This window comes from Parus major, chromosome 26 (genome assembly GCF_001522545.3).
Source record: "Parus major isolate Abel chromosome 26, Parus_major1.1, whole genome shotgun sequence".
NCBI lineage: Eukaryota > Metazoa > Chordata > Aves > Passeriformes > Paridae > Parus > Parus major.
In genome coordinates, this window is record NC_031795.1 from 3,349,697 (window position 1) to 3,367,903 (window position 18,207).

The following is an 18,207-nucleotide window of genomic DNA, read 5'->3' on the forward strand; positions in this document are numbered from 1 at the left end:
AAATGTAAACCACACCTGAGCCAGGCGGCTGGGTGGCCACAGGGTGGTGGCAGGGGACAACTGGGGCCTCTCTGCTCCAATCCAAGGGGACATTGGCCAGGCTGGGGATGCTTGTCCAGTGCCACCGACCCCAGGGGTGCACAGGCTGTGGTGGGATGAGTAGGGCTCTTCCTCCTGCTCTGTGCCAGAGGAGTTGATAATTCCTTTCCCCCTCGTTGTACATTTATTTATCCGCAGCCATGTCCCTGGGCTGTGGAGTGTGTGAACAAGGGCCCCTCTGCAGAAATGAGGGAGAAATGTAAATATGCATCTCCAGTGGTAATAGGGACCCCATCCCATTTTGGCCTTCTCCCAGCACCCTGAAACCCCTGTGCTCTGCAGGATTGGTGCTGTTTCCCCCTCTCTCTTCCCCCTCCTCCTCCTCTGCCAGCCCAGCGTGCTGAGAGCCAGGTGCCCTCCTGGGAGGGCTGGAAGCTGTTAGTGAAGACGGAAAAACCAGATCGCTGATGGAGTTGGATTTTTCTGGGTCCCTTTTTTTTAAAAACGTGTTAATGTTCCAGGCGACGAGTGAGAGGACTATTCAATAATTAAAATAATATAAATTAGAGGGAGTGGGAGGAACTAAAAAGCTATTTGCCAAGACAAAAAAGATTGAATGCTAGCTCTGGAGAGGAGGAGAGAGACTGGCAGTCGGGAAGGAGGCAGGAGAGTGACAGTCAGAATAGTTGGGGGCAACAGAAACCTTTCTAGGTTCTTTTTTTTTTTTTTCTTTCCCTCACCCTTCTCCTCCAGTTTTGGTCCTTGGGCAAAGAGCTGTGACCTGTTCAGAAGGATGGCACTGAGCTCTGGAGCAGCCCTGCCCCAGCTGAGCAGCCAGGTGCTGCTGCTGGTGCATCCTGAGCCCCAGGAACTTGAATCCAGAGCTGATACCAGCCCAGCAGGACAGGGAGGAAATGCAAGTGTGGGGATGAGCAGGTAGAGACCTCAAAACCTCTTGGGAGAGGAGAATAAGGAAAATCTCAACCTTTCCTAGACAGCAGTGAATCCCAGTGCGGGGGTTGATGCCCTCCTCAGTGGCCTCAGCACAGGGATACTGTTCCCATGGGCTTGGGATCTCATCCCACCTGTCTGGGCACAGCAGGCAGGGGCTGAGGGTCTGAGGGTTCCGAAGGCTCTTCCCCCCACCACAACCCAAGTGCTGCTGCTGCTCTTTGTTATTCAAACACTGCTTTTATGGCAGGGACATGCTTAAAATGAGAATAAGGAGACTTCCATTTCGCGCCGCTACTGACCTTTAAGCGTGGGTGACTCTGCTCTGAGGTTCAGCAAAGCGTTGGCTGCCTCAGGCACAGGCAGCTGCCTCTGCCCATTCTCTGAGGCATGGCACTTGCTGGGGCTCTGCTCCCATTTGGCCCTGTGTTGCTATGTCACTCCTGTCCCCCTCGGTGCCCCCCCAGCACGGGGACACTGGAAAGTGCTGGGAGCTGGGGCAGAGGGACCTTCCCTGTGGGGTGTTCCAAGTGTCCTCTGAGTGCTCTGGTTTCTCAAGTGCTCAAGTGGTTCTCAGGGAGGGCTCCAACACATCTGGAGGGCTCCAAAACATCTGTGAGGGCTGTAGCATCTCCAGCAAGCAGCATGTAATGAATTAGAGTCCACCAAGGCAAGGAGTCCACACAAGTTCTGCAGAGCCCTGGCTGGGATGGGAGCACAGCAGCCCCCCCAGTTTTCTCCCTTCTCTCCTGTGACTGTGAGTGCACTGCAGCTGTTCCTGGCTCAAAATGATGCTCTCCCTACTGTGGTCCCTTTTCCCATTCCACACTCCCTCCTGTGCACTCTCCCTGCTCCATCCCCTTCACAGCCCCCAGCCCTCCCTGCTAGGCCGGCCTTGCTCCTCCCTGCCAGGGCTTTTGTCGCTCCTGCACTACATAAATAAATAACGGGTCCTTCGTTAGCTGCCGCCTCCTAATTAAAGCTGTACATCAGTGGAACAACTTGCAGATGCGGCATCCTCTGTCCAAGCTGGTTTCATCACTCTTCGTTGCTCTGCCTGCAGAAAATCCTTTCCCCACATCCATGCTCTCGGCTCCGTGTGATAGCATCTCTCTGGCATCACTTGCCAGAGTGCTCTGGCACGTTCCAGCTTCTTCCCACCCCTTGCTGCTGCCTCTCCAGCCCCAGCTCTACCCACTGGCTCCTGCACTGCCACAGCAGGGATGGTGTCAAGGAAACCAGGCCCTTCTGCGAATGGGATCCTCTAAAAGCTGCTTTGGGGTCTGAGGTGTGTTTTTTCATCGACATCCAGAAAGAGCTGTGTGTTGAGGTGGAGCTCAAGTGCTCAGTGTGGGGTGAACAGCCAGAGGATGGGTTTGACACGTGCCAGGCACTTTGAGGCGATTGTTTCCTCCGTGGCAGCTAGTGCAGCCGCTCTCTGCAGCGCAGGGCTGGTGTACAACATGAATAATTCACCTGAGGACGGCGCTGCCCGCGCTGCAGCCGGGCACTCGGCACCTGCAGGCCCACGAGGCTGCGCTGCCTGGGGCTGGCGGGTGCAGAGCTGGGTCAGCCCCTGGTTCTGAGCCCCCCCTGGCAGTGCTGAGCCCCCTGGCTCGGATCAGGGTGCCCCGAGGCCTTGGGGGCAGCGGGATGGAACGATTCAGCACACGCTTCCCCACTTAGCAGGTAAATAACCTTCACCGAGCGGCCGGGGGACGCTCTGATTAATCACCCGCTGCTGCCACTTCGTCTCCTTGCTCTTCACTGGGCTTATTGGAACAAATTGCAGCTGCCTGGCTCCCCTGGGCTGCCCCCAGCTGTGAGGGGTCCCTAGACATGGCTTGTTGAGGACGAGTGGGACGGGTGGTTGCAGGTCTGGTAGGGATCAGGGACAACCTGCACCTGCTGGGCCTCCTGATGTTTTATTTCCACCTTTTCCCTCTCTGGGGAGATGCTGAAGGCTGGATCCTGGGCCTGACCCCGTGCCCAGGGAAGGGGCAGCAGGATGGGGCTGCAGCTCGTTTCATCCTGACGCCGAGTTCCAAGCAGCCCTGCTCAGCCCCTCACTGCTCCAGCCCCTGCGGTGCTTTACGCTCTCCCTAATTAAAAGCTGCCATCCAAACGGCTCAATGATGGAAATTCTAATTAAATCAATTCCATCTTGTTGGCGAACCGGGGGTTTGCATAAGATATGCATAAAATTAATAATTATAGGGAGGGAATTAGCTGCTCCCGACCCTGTTTCTGGCATGGGGGGGGTTGGTGCAGGGGCCCCTGCTCATGGGGTGCTCCTGACCAGTGTGCCCAGCTCTGGCTCCACAGTGGTTTTGGGGTTTTTTGTTGGTTTTTGGTTCTTCCTTCCTGCCTGCTCAGGCTGATGTTGACATCAACAGTTTAAGCCTGAGCTGGGATGTGCTGAAGTCACCCCCTTTGCCTAATTCTTCCCAGTCTGGGGGGAATTCTGTCTCCTATCAGTGGAGAAAACATCACAGCAGCTCCTGAGCCCATTAATCATGGGTACCAAATTCAGCTTTCCCAGTGCATTTGAAATCAATCCCAGCAATCTGTTGACCCTGGAGGAGCAGGATGACGCCCCCAGCCTGAATCCCACCATCTCTCTTACCTCCAGGGATGTTTCTCCAGGCTGGGGGTGCTTCTAGACAATAGTTTTTGATTCAAAACAAGAGAAGGAAGAACGTTTTACCCCCTGCCCTGTGATCACTCCCCACTCTTGGTGGGACAAGGAACTCTTGGGGTGCAGGAGAGCTGGCCCTACTAAATTTCTCAACACAATGCTTGTCCCAGGCTGGAGGTGAGGCAGACAAGGGACCACCAGTGCCCAAATATGCAGCTGAGAGATGTTTCCGGCTCCCTCTTCCCATTGTATCCTTCTTTCTAAGAACCTTGAATTCCCTGCTTGCATTTTGCTTTTATGTACCTAAAAGGACTTTTGTCTTTTATCTGAGAAAATAGCTGGTGCCAGGAGTTGGGCTATCAAAAAGGCAGAGGGGGGAAAAGGCAGAAGAAATCTATGAAATGGTCATTTGGGAACTGGTATTTTATTTTCACTTTTATCCAAGGTAGAGGAGCAAGAGAAAAAAGCCCTTTCCTTTTGTTTATTAAAATATAGCTTCGAGTCCATAGCCTATGGATCAACAGGTATTTTCTGGGCTTTGTTTTCCAACTGAGCCTAGAGCAGGATGGGCAGGCCAGGGTTTAACCCCAGGCTGTTGGAGCTTGGGTGGGACAGCAGTGCCGTGGGGAATAGCTGGGAAGTCTCCATCGCCAGTGCCCTGCGGAACAGGTGAAACCAAAACACTTGGCAGGGGGAAAATCATTGGGAAAGGACCCTCTGGGAGGGCAGGGGTGCATCCCTGCTCCCAGATCGCCTTTGCCCGTGGGCTCCATCCCGAGTATCCATCCTGCAGGCTCAGCAGGGAAGAGGAGGGATTGTGCTGGGAGCAGCCCCCCTGCTCCCCCCGGGATGAGCGATTGCCAGGCGAGCGCCTCACCTGCTGAGCAGAATTTTAATGGAGTCTCATGCACTGGCTCCAGTCAGAGATCCCCAACGCGCAGATCAGAGTCCCTCGGAATGGAGCACAAGGCAGATTGTCACGGGGAGTAATCCTATTTGTGCCTTGATAAAGATTCCTTCCTCTCCCTCTCCCACTCCTGCTCCATCTCTCCCTTTTTTCATCTCCTATTTCGCAGGCAGGTAGAAAGGTGGCTGCTCCTTTCCAGGGGCCTTTTAGCATTCAGGTGCAGTCGTGGGTTTATAACACCGAAATCGCATTTAATAAAGAGAGGCAGGAGTGGGAGAGGGGAAATCACAGGGAAACAAAGGAGGAACTGGGAGGTGCAGGGCTGGAGGAGGATGGAATGAGGCCAGGAGGGTTGGGACACCCAGGCCTGGTGCACATCTCGTCCCTGGGATGCAGCTCCCAGAGGTGGCTGGGGCTTGCTGCACCAAATGCAATTCCCACAGATGGTGGGGAGAACCTGGGCTTGATAATTTAATAAGCCTTTTCCATCTTTAAGATAAATGAGGATCTGTGGTTCGTTTTGGAGATGGAAAGTGCTGTGTAAGTGTTAAACATCTCCTGATCCTGCGGTGCTAAATCACCCCAGTGTGCTGGGAGAGCTGTGGCGGCTCTGGTTAATTTAAGGGGCTTATTTAGGGCTGGGTGGGGGGCAGGATGGGTTGGATCTGTCCTTCCTGGGGAAGGAGCCAAAGGAAGACCCTGGAAGCGCTGGCCAGAGCAGAATTATATTTTTTTCCTTTGGTCTCTCCCACACTGGATGCTCCAGAAACACTTTTGGGGTCCTGCTGGGTGTCCCTGAGCTGCCAGTGCACCAAGCTCCGATGCACCCTGGAGCACCTGATTGTGGCACATTCTCCACCTGCCCCATGCTGATCCTCGATTCCCACCTCCCTCTGCCCCAGAGCAGGGCTTTGGGAGCGTGGGCATGGCTGTGGGGTGGAGATCATCTCCTCCTTGCCCTGATTCCGTGCCTTTCCCTCCTCCTCCCCAGATCCCCCAGATCAGCTATGCCTCCACAGCGCCGGACCTGAGCGACAACAGCCGCTATGACTTCTTCTCCCGCGTTGTCCCCTCGGACACCTACCAGGCCCAGGCCATGGTGGACATTGTCAAAGCCCTCAAGTGGAATTATGTCTCCACCTTGGCCTCCGAGGGCAACTACGGCGAGAGCGGCGTCGAGGCCTTCGTGCAGAGCTCCCGGGAGGCCGGTGGGCACTGGGGGGACTGGGTTATACTGGGTTATACTGGGCTGGAGCTACGTCAGCACCTTGGCCTCCGAGGGCAGCTACGGTGAAAGCGGGGTGGAGGCCTTCATCCAGAAGTCCAGGGAGGATGGTGAGTGGATCTCTGCTGGGATGGGAACAGATGGGATAGGAGGAGAAAAGGATGGGATGGAGGCATGCGTCTGGTCAGGCTCCTTGGCTGAGCTGGGATGTGGGCAAGGTGATGGATGGTGAGTTTTGGGGCACGGCCCCGGAGCAGTGTGGGTTTTGGGGCTGCCCAAACAAGGATCCAAGTTTTCCAGCAAGGCTTGGGTCCAGCAGTCCTGGGCTGCCTCCGCTCTGCAGGGCAGGCTGCTTTTGGGAAGCATCTCAAGATCCCATTTTCTGCTACCCAGCTCCGCTGAGCTGGTCTCACCCCTCCCTTTGTGCCTGAGCCACGGCGCTGGGCGCCTTCCAGAAGACAAGGCTTTTACAAATACTCCCAGGTTTTAACAGAAAATCAAGTTGGCACCACCATGAGCTGCACCCAATTTTAGTGGAATTATCCCCCAGGGCAGGTGCTTTAATTTGTCTATGGGCTTTGGACAGGCGGAAAGTCCGTGCTCAGCAAAACTCTTTGGGAGGATTTGTCTGGAGGCAAAAAACGTTTTGCTGACGGGAGCTCTGCGATGCTTAGGGGGGATTAGCGGCCTCGGAAGCAGTACAGGAGCTTGTGGGGACCCAAACATCAACCCTGGGATGGGAGAGGAGCCCTGGGTGCTGCTGTGGGTGCTGCTACCTCCAACTCAGATCTGCCCCGGGACCCCACGGAGGGGCTTGAACAGTCCTGGGGACCCTCCTGGCTCTGGCATCACCTCAGCCCCCCAGGATGAGGTGGGAGGGGAGCTAAAGAGTTTTTTTCAGACAGTTAAACCCCTGCAGGGCACAAGCTGCTGCTTATTACAGGCTTAAGTGTGTCTGAATGGCACATTAGGTTCTGGCAAAGTCGGTGGGACACCGGCCTATCTGGAGCCAGTCAAACTGTGTTATGGCCTTATAAATGGATAAAGGGAATAAAAACTTTGAGGTGACGAGCTCCTAATCAAAGCCCTATAAATAGGAGCAGCGTTAATTCCGTCTCTCCCACGTGTGCCCTGGCACCGGAGCTGGCTGTGCTTTTAGTGTGCAGAGAAACCCATCTGGGGATCCAACTTGGGAGCTGCTCTTCAGGATTTTCACTTGAAAAGCGGAATATTTTTCACGGGGCTGTGGCTTCTCAAGGAGCAGAGCGTGGGGATGCTCCTGAGTGGCAGCTGCAGGGGATGTGTGGAGCTGCAGGTGCAAAGGGTCTCTGCTGGGGGTGTGTAACAGAGCCTGGCAGGTTTGGGGAGGGGCTGGGGAATGCTCTGCTGCCCCATCCATGGGTGCAGACACCCGGGGGTCCGTGGGGTGGCCGAGGGGCTGCATAGGCACATTCAAACCCATGCTCCTCCGCCACTAAGCACCCGTAAAGAGTGGTGGTTGTGACTGGTGATCCTGCTGTGGCATGAGCTCTTCTCCTTCCAGATACCTGTGGTTACCATGAGCTCCTCTAACCAGATGTTAACGAGCTGACAGCATAATTGCAGAGTGAAGGAGAGCACACAGAGCCAAAGCGGCCGCGTGTTAATCCAGGGCCGCGGCAGTCCTGTAATTTGGGTACCCACATAACCTGACGATTATGTGCATTAGTGATAATTTAGTTATCAAAGAGCAGATTTCCATGGTGCCTACTGTGAGGGCAGCCTGTGTGGCTGCAGGAACATGGAGCTTTGTGGGAGCTATCTGTGCCAGCCCCAGCGTGGGGCTCCGGGTGGGCTCTGAGCTATTCTCTGGAGCATCTCCCTTGGGAGTGAGTGTGAGGTGTCAGCCACACTGCTTTGCTCGTGGAATAGAGGCACAGCCATGAATAATGGTGAGGCTGGACCAAAAACATGCTTTTTATTTTTTTTCCCCTTTATTTTATGTATTTAAATGCTTCTCCCCACCCCCGCCCCCAGCTGTGCCATCTGTGGTCGAGGAAGACCCAGGCTCTGCCCACTTCACCTCTCAGTCTTCCCCTGTGTGAAGGGCTCTGCTGGCACCAAACACTTCTAGACAAGCACAGATCCATTGGGAAGGGGTGAAGGATCTGGTCCCTCTGTGGGGTATTCCTGGCTCTCAGTTGCATTTCTCCAGCAGCCTAAAGGATCCTGTGATTTGTCACTGCTCCCAGGGGCCTCCAGCCTGTCAGAGGGACAGCCAGGGCTGTCAGCTGAGTGAGAATCTGGCCTGTGCCAGGGGCTGGCCAGCTGTTGGGCAAGTGGTGGAGATTCCCCGTGGGAGTGTTTATGCCGGGGGAATGGCCAGGCACAACCCCATCCCCACACTGGCTCTGCCCATGGGGTTCCTCACCCACCCAGCTCCAGGTGAGCAGCTCCCACTCTCCTCCCCACAGCTCTCTGCTTCATTTCTCATGCCAAGCCTGAGCCTTCAGAGTCGGGTTTTATTTCCATCAGGCAATAATGCTCATTGCTGTCGTTAGCAGCTCGCACTCAAGCTGTTTGCTTTCTGATGCATTATCAACTTGACCTTCAGTTTCAATTTTTAGCAGAGCCTCATGTTAAAGCTTCGCAGCTCAGTGGAAAACGGTTCTGCTTGAGGCACAAAGCGACCTCCGACAGCAATGCGGGGAGGAAACTCGCCCTGGAGATGGGTTATTTTTGCAGCTGGGACTGGCCCTGGGCTACCACGACAGACTGACCTGGGTGGCTGTTACATCTTTATTCATTTATCCTTTTATCTTTATCAATATTTGCATTCGCTCTGGTGATTGTGCTGTTGGCCCCTGGAGGTTGCTGGTGGCTGCACTGGTGGCTGAAGAGTCCTTGTTCACCAGAGTGCTGCTTTTTGGGTTTTAGCATTGCAGAGATGTTCAGTCTGCAAAGGATGTGTTTTCTTCAGCCATTTTAAAGTGTTTTAAGTGCTTTGTGCTCCCCAAATCCATCCCACTCCCCTAGAGCATCCTGCAGTGGCTGTCAGCTGGATTTCCACTGCACACCAAGGTGCTGGCAGGGCCAGCATTGAGGTGTCCCTGATGTCCCCATCTCCAGCCCCTCTGTCCAGCATTTCCCCATGCCCCTGACCTGTGGCATCATTTTGGTGGTCAGACAGACCCACCCAGGGCCCTCTGGCTCTGTGTCGTTGAGGTCTCTGCTCTCTCCAGGCTCTTGGAGATGAATATTCCCAGGACTCCTTAGTCATGTACCTGGATCAATTTTGCTGCCGTTTCCCCTCCTCTATTGTTTCATCCTTCACTAAGTTTTCCGTATTTTTAGTTAAGAGCCTGATGTATATTTGTGATGCGTTTGCTCATCCCCATGTGACATGCCTGGCTGTCTCTTTCTGGTTCCAGCCGGGTTCATTACTCGCGGTGGCTGCACCAGGAGGTTGCCCCCAAAAAGCCACTCCCAAATCTTGAGGCAGGAGGTTTGACCGCAGCACTTCAGTCTCACCACGCGCAGGAGAGGGTGCAGATCTCTGTCCCTGATGGCTTCTGCCATCAGTTCCTTCCTGGAGGCTCTGAAGTGACACAAACAATGAGTCCCGGGGCACGGGAGCTCCCAGTTGAGGCTCTGGGCTCGGGAATTTTATGGAAAGGCTGGAATTAGGATGGGAGCTGGGGGTGGGAATGCTCTGCTGGGCCATGCAGAGCCTGATCCCTCTGTGGGGTGGGGGGAATATGCACATCGCTGTTCCCAGCACAGCTGAGACGGATCCCTGCTGTACCCCTTGAGCCAGATCCCTGCTGTATCCCCCGAGCCAGATCCCTGCTGTACCCCCCGAGCCGGATCCCTGCTGTACCCCTTGAGCCAGATCCCTTCTGTACCCCCCGAGCCAGATCCCTGCTGTACCCCCCGAGCCGGATCCCTGCTTGCTGTGGGCCTGGCAGGCTCTGCGGGAGCCCTGGCAGAGCCCCAGAGCCACGAGCTCATTAAACACCGGCAATCAAGAGGGGAAGCCCGAGTGGCTGCGCTCCCACCGAGCCGTAATGGTGGAGATTAAACCCTGACCCGTGTTTGCCAACAGGCGTCAGCCCCAGCGGCATCAGGAGAGTCCCCGGGGCCCTGGCGGTGCCGGGGGAGGCTGATCCCGGCGGGATGGGAGGGATACAGCCGCGTGCCTGAGGATGGCGCAGGCAGCGACGGAAGGGGAGGTTTGGAAGTGGGCTCAGGTTGGGTTTTCCAGGCTGTTTTTTTGCCGAGGGCCCTGTGCCACCAGTGACAAAATGCGCGGGATCCCCTCTGAGCATCCTCCGATTGCCTGGCCCCAAACTGCCCCCAGCAGCTGCCTGTGGGGTGTTCCCCCTATCCCAAATATTCCTGCTGCTCTTTGGTCTCCCAAGCTGGGGGAGGAGGAGAGGGGTCCCCATGCCTCAGCTGCTGCCTTCTCCTGGAGTCACGCCTTGTCCCAAGCCAGGGAGGAGTGCTGTGACATCCTACTGGAATAGAGAGAGCGGTCACCTCCTCCCCATAGCTGCCACCTCCTCACTTTGATTCCTGGCTTTAGAGGAGTGTTTTGACTAAATGGTTTTTTGTGCGAAGACAAGTGGGAGCATCACTTGGCAAATCCCCTTTGCCTGCGGTGCCAGGGTGAGAATAATGCAGGTGCCGAGAGACAGAGCTCCCCAAAACGCAGCCACTGCCCCCCTGACACCCTGCACTTCTTGCTGTTGGTGATTACATTTTCATAAATTGAGAAGATAAAATACATTGTCAGCATCTGCTGTGGGAATCGGGGGCTCCCTGGCCCTGCAGGCTGTCACCTGGAGGAGCTGCGTTCCTCGTTAGTTTGATTTAATGAAGCAGCCGTGGTCATCTCTGAACTGCCATCGATTTAACCTCTTTTCTTGTTTATTTATGGGCCCACCTCCTCTGCCATGTGTGCAGGGAGATGTGCCCTAGCATGAGTGCCTGGTGGCACTCAGGTGTGTGCCTGTGCCAGGCCCCAGCTGCCACTCGTGTGTGTGCACTCCTGCCCGGCCGTGCCAGGGCTTTTGGAAGGCTCTCAGTGTTTGCAAACTGCCGCTTTTGTTGGATTTTCTCCATTGATTGCCATGGAAACTGTAATTAAGCTGCATGGTGGCCTCTGGCAGTGTGCTGTGACACCCTGGTCTGGCCAGGGGCCCGGTGGTGACCAGGGTGAATGTCCCCAGGCTGGGACATTCCTGTCCTGCTGGCGCTGCCGGCTGCTGCCCGCCTCGCCTGGCTGATCTGTCTGTTTATCCAACTCCCTCCTCTCCATCCATCTGGCTCCCCATATGGGAACCAAACAGCAAATTGGCCCAATTTCTTACCACAGGGAAACAACCCCCCAAAAAACCCCCTGGAAAGCCCTGGCCGGTGAGTATAGGGTGGGGATGCTGTGCCCCATTCCTGCAGCCCTCCCCTGCCTGCTCAGCACCCAGCACATCTCTCTTCTCTTGGGTTTTGGCTGTGAGGGGCCAAATTTTCCCAGTTTTCCTGCAACCCCATGTAGGGAGTGAAGTCTTCTGGAGCCTGTCCCTACCCTGTCCTGTCCTGCTGCTCTCCAGGGCTGTGCTCTGGGAGTCTCTCTCAGCCCTGGGTGGTAATTATGCTGACCTTTGCTAAAGCTGCGATCTGTTAGTGGCAGGAGGCATCAGCCGTGTCATTTACTATGCAAATTGAGACCATCAATTACATCTAGAAGGTCTTGAAATGTTTAATTTTCTCTCCCATCTCTCTTTATTGGCATCGGCAGAAAAGCAGGAGCAGGAAGGCTCTGGCTTTTTGGACTTGAGGTTGGGAGCTCAGCAGTGAAGTGTGGGGGCTCTTCCAATTGCTCTTCCAATTGTCTCTTTTAATTTTAATTACCTGCTTTTGCAATGGCTCCTTGGAAAGCTGAGCTGGAACTTGACCAGTGCTATAGGGATGGGAATAAACCCCTCTGCAGGGCCTGGCTACTCTTCCTATGGGATGGTTTTGCCAGAGTTTGACCATTCCATGTGCAGAACCCTTTGCAAATCCTTGGCTGGGAAGGGGCTGGTGCTTGGAACTGGCTGGAAAATCCTCACTGAGCTGCTGGGATGGGATGTCCTGGGGACATTTGGAGCGTGTTGTGGTGGTGGCTGAAGGTGACAGGTACCAGGGGAGTGGGTGGGAGGCAGAGGAGCTGTGGAAAGGAATGTGGTGCAGAAGGGTTGAGCTGGGGGAAGGCGAGGGGTGAGGACAGAGACCTGGGAGGGGAAGGGTGAGGGGAGGGCTGGGGGACATGTCCCAGGGGATTGGGTGGTGGCCAGGAGGTCTGGGCTGAGGAGATGGTGAAGTGCTCAGCTCCTCAGTGGGAGCACTGGAGAGACCCCCTTTGCCTGTTGGGCTGAGGAGCCCTGCAAGAGCTCCCCAGAGGACAGGGACTCATGGGGTGTCTCAGTGCCAGAGCTTTCTCTGCCACAGGCGGGGTCTGCGTGGCCCAGTCCGTGAAGATCCCGAGGGAGCCGAAGCCGGGGGAGTTTGACAAGATCATCCGCCGGCTTTTGGAGACCTCTCATGCCCGTGCTGTCATAATCTTTGCCAACGAGGACGATATCAGGTGTGGAGGGGCTGGGCTGGCCTGGCTGGGAGCGGGGTCTGGGCAGGGATGCACTGGGATGCACTGGGGTTCACTGGGATGTGTCTGCAGCAGGCAGAGGATGCACCGTGTGGTATGGCAGGGAATGTCTGCAGTGGGGACCCTCTCAGGACCCACCTGCCAAATGGCTGCCATCCAACCACAGCCACACAGAGTCCACTGGGGGAAAATCCCACTTTCCATAGGTTTTGGAAGCCCTGGATATTGTGACCTGCTGCTTCACACCATGCAGGGGCCACTCTGAGCTGGCCAGGGCAGGAGCCAGGCACTGGCTGTGCTCTGCAGAGCCCAGTGTGGCAGAGGAACAGATCTAGTGGACCTTTCAGGAACCTTTTGGGGACCTCTCCAGCACTCTGTGCCCAGCAGGGCTGGGGACGTGGCTGCACTTGAGGGTGATGAGCTGCTCTGCGGGCGAAGCGGCGGCTGCAGCTCCGTTGTTTATGGAGCAGAATGATTCACATGGAGCTACCCCTGATTTCCTAAGTGTCTAATTTATTAATCAGCAAACATTATGTAAATGTGGGTAAACTGCAAGTTTAAATCAGTTTACATCAGATGTGCAAACTCTCCCAGTTTCTTTTTTCCTTCCATAATAGAAATGTCTGTGGAGCTGACATTGGGTGGGGGTGAGAGGGAAAAGGGATTTACCTTGCAGGATAAACAGCAGGTCCTGTTATCAGGCCTCTGGAAACATTTACCCATCCAAATGGGATTGCAGCCCTGAGCAGTGACCCCATTGGCGCCTCCTTTATCCCAGGATGGGGTTCTCCATGATCCAGACCTTTGTGCCAGCCTGGGTTGTGGAGCCTGGAAGATGGGAAGGACAGACTGGGACGGCTGTAGCTGGAATTCTTGCCTGGCTCAGTTTGGGTGCAAATCACCGATCCCACAGGAATGTCCTGGGTTTTCCCTGGGGAGATCCTGCCCCACACAGGGGCCAGGGGCAGCTGGAGGTGCTGGTCTCACAGAGTGGGACACGGGCTGTAACCGTCCTGGGGAGGGATGTGCTGGAGCCCAGGGCAGCGATGAGCATGGAGCAGCCTGCACAGCTCCTGCTGCATGCCTGCCTCTTCACATCTCGTCTGCACTCTGCTGGATTTCTATTGGGTTTTTTCCCTTATTACATGTTTCAAACACCATCTGGACTTGAAATGATCAGCTCCGACGCGGGGGGTGAGTCACAACCTGCCTTGGCTCTTCACGGGGAGATGGAGCTGCCCTGGTCCCGCTCCCACATGGTTGGGGACCCACAGGAGCCTCGAGGGGACAGTGAGCCCTGAGAGGCAGAGCCTGCACGGTCAGATCCAGGAGTGCTCCGTTCCCATCCTCCCAATGAGTTTCTGACCTGGCTGGCCCTGGAGGAGTGTGCAGGCGTGTCTGAGTGTCTGGCACCAGGAGAGTTGCTCATCGGGATTGATGGCATCTCAGCTCCCAGACACTGATCAGCTGCCCAGCTGAGCCCAGCAGAGCCCAGTTGAGCCCAGCAGAGCCCAGTTGAGCCCATCAGCGCCCAGTTTAGCTCCATGCTGGGCGCTGGCAACACTGGCTGCTCCTCTCCTGGGGCTGGTCATGCTGGGAGCACGTGTTCTCCATGCTGCTGCTTTCTCTGCCTGCTGCGGCATAACCTGGTTCTTTTTTTTCTTTCTTAATGTTGGGTAATTAAGGGGAAATTCAATTACCAGTCAGCAAATATGCAAATGAAGTGGGAGAAGCAGCCTGTATGCCCGGGCCGGGAGGACAGAGGGTGCGGGAGCTGAGTGGCACCGTTGGATTTTGTGTGTCCATGTACACCGAGTTGTGCCTGGTGCCAAACTTCTGCCTGGAGCAGGAGATGCCACCAACACTGTGCCAGTGCCCCCCCTTCCCTGGGGCCATGGAGCTGGTAGCCCAACCTCTGCTGCTTCTTCCCACAGAAGGGTGCTGGAGGCGGCCAAGAGGGCAAACCAGACGGGGCACTTCATCTGGATGGGCTCGGACAGCTGGGGCTCCAAAATTGCCCCGGTCCTGCACCTGGAGGAGGTGGCCGAGGGCTCTGTCACCATCCTGCCCAAGCGGGTCTCAGTCAGAGGTATGGGCTGCGTTCTGTGGATCCCCCAAGCTTGCCCTCCCTTAGCTGCAGGTTTTGGCTGTGAAACCATCTTGGAATCACAGAGTGGTTTGAGTTGGAAGGGACCTTAAAGACCTCCATGAATCCCCTCCTTATTTTCCACATGCCATGTTTTCCCTACTCTATCACCAGTGTACTTTGAGACATGTTTCCAGTTGCTCTCAAAGTCACTGAAAATCTCTGCTTTGCAGAGGATCTTCCCTGAGTGGATTTTCCACTTGCATCACTGGCACTTTGGACACAATCCCACCACACTCTGATGTGTCTCCATCGCTCCTAACAGCTGCCTTCCTCTCTTCCTGGTGAAATTTGGGAACGTGTGGTGCATCTCTCTGTCATCCCCAGGATTTATTCTCTCCATCCCCTTTCACCCGGGGCAGGTTTCGACCGCTACTTCTCGAGCAGGACCCTGGACAACAACCGCCGGAACATCTGGTTTGCTGAGTTCTGGGAGGAGAATTTCCACTGCAAGCTGAGCCGGCACGCACTGAGGAAGGGCAGCAGCATCAAGAAATGCACCAGTAAGAGCTAGGGGGCTGCTGTGGGAGGGTGGGGGCTATTGGCGGTTTCTGCTGGTGAGCATGGAGTTTTTGCCTGGTGGGGATCCCAGCAGAGCTCGATTTCAGGTTCCCAGCTCTTCCTCAAGCCTCACTGTGCATTTTGAGTCATTTCCAGCCAAAAGAGGCTTTAAGGACGGGTGCAGTAAACAAGGCAGCTGGGGATCTGTCTTGCTGACAGCGCTGCTGTCAGGTGATGGTTGGAGGCTCGGGGAGGTGACATGTTTACTGAGAGATGGGAGAGATTTACTGCCTGCCTGGCATCGGCTGAAGACAGATGACGGCGCCGTGGCTTGCGGGCTGCGATGTGGCAGGACTTGGGGACATTGCCGCGTCCCTTTGTCCCCTTGGGAGGGATGTCTTTTGAAGCCATCATGTGCTGTCACACAGAGGGACCTGGCTGTGCCTGCGAAGTTGGATCGTGAGCGTTTTGTTTTTCCCCCTGTTTCACCACTGAGGATGATCTGGATGGTGCTTCTGTCGCGCTGTGTTCGGAACGGCGAAGTGACGACACAGACTCTCAGGCTTAGTTGCCAAAGAGACTATGTGTTATTATTCCAGATCCTTTTTTATAGACAGTTCTGAAAAGGTCCAAAAGGGTAAAACTTTCATTGGCCATCAAACCAGCACATCACCATCCTTGGACAGTTGGGAACAACACCCCTCAACCATTTCTTACAAGTAAACAAGGAGACAACATCTGCAAAGATTGTTTTCCTTCTTCAAGGGCTGTTTGAGTTCCTCCTCACAATTTCTCAGGCCAGTGTGAGAAGGTTCTGTGACTTGGTTCCACACAGACACTGTGCTACCTGCCTGATTTCTCACATTCAGCATCCATAGTGCTTCCACATCCCTGTCCATGCAGACATTCCCCAAAGGTTCAGCTTATGATCTGGGTGGATGGGAGCTGGGCAAGCAGCAAGGGCATGCCAGGAAAGTGTCCCATGGCCATGGCCTTGGGTAGCCAAGAGCTCCTCATCCTTCCCACGGAAGCCTCAGCACCAGGAGATGCATGGGCAGGCCCTGCAAGCGCTGATCTCCTCATCTCCCTTGTGATGTAGCTTTTAAACAGGTGATATTTCAGGGCCAAGGTGTCAGTGGAAGCAGCTGAAACTACGACATGGCAAATGTCTAGGAGCTGTCTTTAAATCATCGGAATTTGTCAGCAAATAAACCATTCCCCGAGTGATTGCTTGGCAGATAGAGCAGGGAACTAACGCCTGGTGAAGCAAATCACCTGCCCCAGCAGATGCATGAACTCCTGCCTTGCAGGGCTGATGCAAATGCCCAGTCTGGGGCTCTTTTCCTCAGGTTTGTGTAGAACCTGGTATGCTCAAGGAATGCCAGCTCGGTGTTTTTCCAACCCAAAAACCAAACTGAAGGATCCCACCCTGAACCAACAGCTGGATCCTGTTCCTGATGGGAGGGCTGGGAGGAAGGTGGGGGCTGAGCTGATGGAATTCCTGATGGCAGCTGCCCCTGAGACCAGCCTTACACCCATCAGATGCTTGCCACGAGCATCCCACATGGAGGGACCGTCCCTGCTCCTGGATGGGCTCACCCAGCCCAAAAACACAGCAAGGGGTGCTGGGTGCTGCCACCAACACTCCCAGGATCTGGAGATTCTCCATCCCCAGCTCCCCACAGATGTGCTGGGAGTGATTTTGATCAACTCCTGCCAAAAGCCAGGACCATTGGTGTGCTGGGAATTGATTCTAATACTGTCTCATCCGCCTCTGGGGAAGAGCTGCGTCCCTCCTCTGAGGGGGCCACTGAGCCTCGTCACGCTCTTGAAAATTAATTACCAGCCCTGTAAAACGACGCACGACCCTGCTATTATAATCAGCAGGTCACCTCCCTTCTGTGGCCCTCATCTATTGGAGCTTGGCAGAGATTTATTGTCTCCAGGTTGGGAACAAGCCTCGGCTGTCTGCTCCACATTGCCCCTCTGTGCACTGGCCTAATTCCGTCTGGAAAAAAGCAGCTGGGGCCTGGGGCAGCTGACAGACAGAGGGACAGCCCCGGGGATGTCTCCTTATCTGCACTGCTCAGCCTTGGCACAAGGATGAAAATCCAGCCCCCACAGCCTGTTATTGCGGCCGGTTGGATTTTGGGATGCGTGCGGGATGGAGGTGGCTGAGGGAATCTGAGGAGCTGTAAGGGACCAGCCTGGGGACAGGACAGGGCTGTGCATGGTGGCAGGGCTGTGACATCCCCATGGGCTTGGCTCCCCTGGACAGTCTATTACAGCTCCTCTTTTAATGGGTAATTATCTTGACAAGACAGAGTGGCCTGTCTGCGCCTTCAGAGATGAATATGGGGAAGGGCCTGAAGTTAAGGGAGAAGATTAATGGCTCCTGTCAATAATTTGGAAGGAGGGATCACCTGCTGGGCTTTGCATGAGTAATCTCCACGTTCCAAAAATGTTTCTATAACTTTGAAGGATGGGCTCTGCATTCACCTCCCTGATATCATCTTTTCCTGTCGGTCAGTTCGTTATCAATTCGTTTTAGTGTCATGTCAGTGGCACAGGTCCCGGCACAGGGACCTCCAGCATGGCTCCCAGGGCCGTCCCCTCTCACTGGAGCTTCATCCCAGTCCTCGACAGCAGGGAAGGAAGGGATCAGCACCTGGTGATTGGTCCCCTGCAGTCCCCGTGAATCCCACCTTGCATCAGGAGGCATCCGTGCGTGGTGGAGCTGGAGTTAATTTTGGGCACCCTGGCGTGGCTTTCTAGGATGTGCTGCCTCTCCAGAGGAGGGAGGTGGTGCCCTCGGCTCTCTGACAAACCCTCCTTGCTGCTGAAGGCCTGGCAGGATGCCCGAGCAGGCCATGCCTCGGGCAGGGATGGAGGGGCAGAGGTTGGGGCTCTCCATAGCGGCGGTGCCCCTTGGGAGCTTTCTTAGCTGTAATTAACAGCGCTCTGCACTAATCGGTGTCTTCTGCTAAGTGATTAACATGTTTGTGGTGCCATTAAGGGCGGTTATGACAGGGGGGAAGGCAGCTGTCACTGGTAATTGCCAGATCCTTGCAGGATCCTGCCAGCCGGGGAGGCTGCGGGGTCAGCAAGGCGGAGGGGTGGCAGAGGATGATGAGGGGAGTGGGGTGACAGGAGGCTTTGGGAGTGACATGGGGAATGG

At 55.3% G+C, this 18,207-nt stretch overlaps 1 protein-coding gene across 5 annotated transcripts in view; it reads left to right on the forward strand.

Annotated features, from left to right (window-relative positions):
* Positions 1–18,207, forward strand: part of GRM4 (glutamate metabotropic receptor 4) — a 35,364-nt gene that overhangs the window by 7,364 nt on the left and 9,793 nt on the right. For 4 of the 5 annotated variants that reach the window (XM_015650817.3, XM_015650818.3, XM_015650819.3 and 1 more), the window contains exons 3-7: positions 5,527–5,688; positions 5,816–5,870; positions 12,229–12,364; positions 14,317–14,471; positions 14,891–15,031. In XM_015650817.3, coding sequence (XP_015506303.1) covers positions 5,527–5,688; positions 5,816–5,870; positions 12,229–12,364; positions 14,317–14,471; positions 14,891–15,031 — 649 coding nt within the window. Of the gene's footprint in view, positions 1–5,526; positions 5,744–5,815; positions 5,871–12,228; positions 12,365–14,316; positions 14,472–14,890; positions 15,032–18,207 lie in introns of all 5 variants that reach the window. The other variant, XM_015650821.3, reaches the window with a different exon arrangement.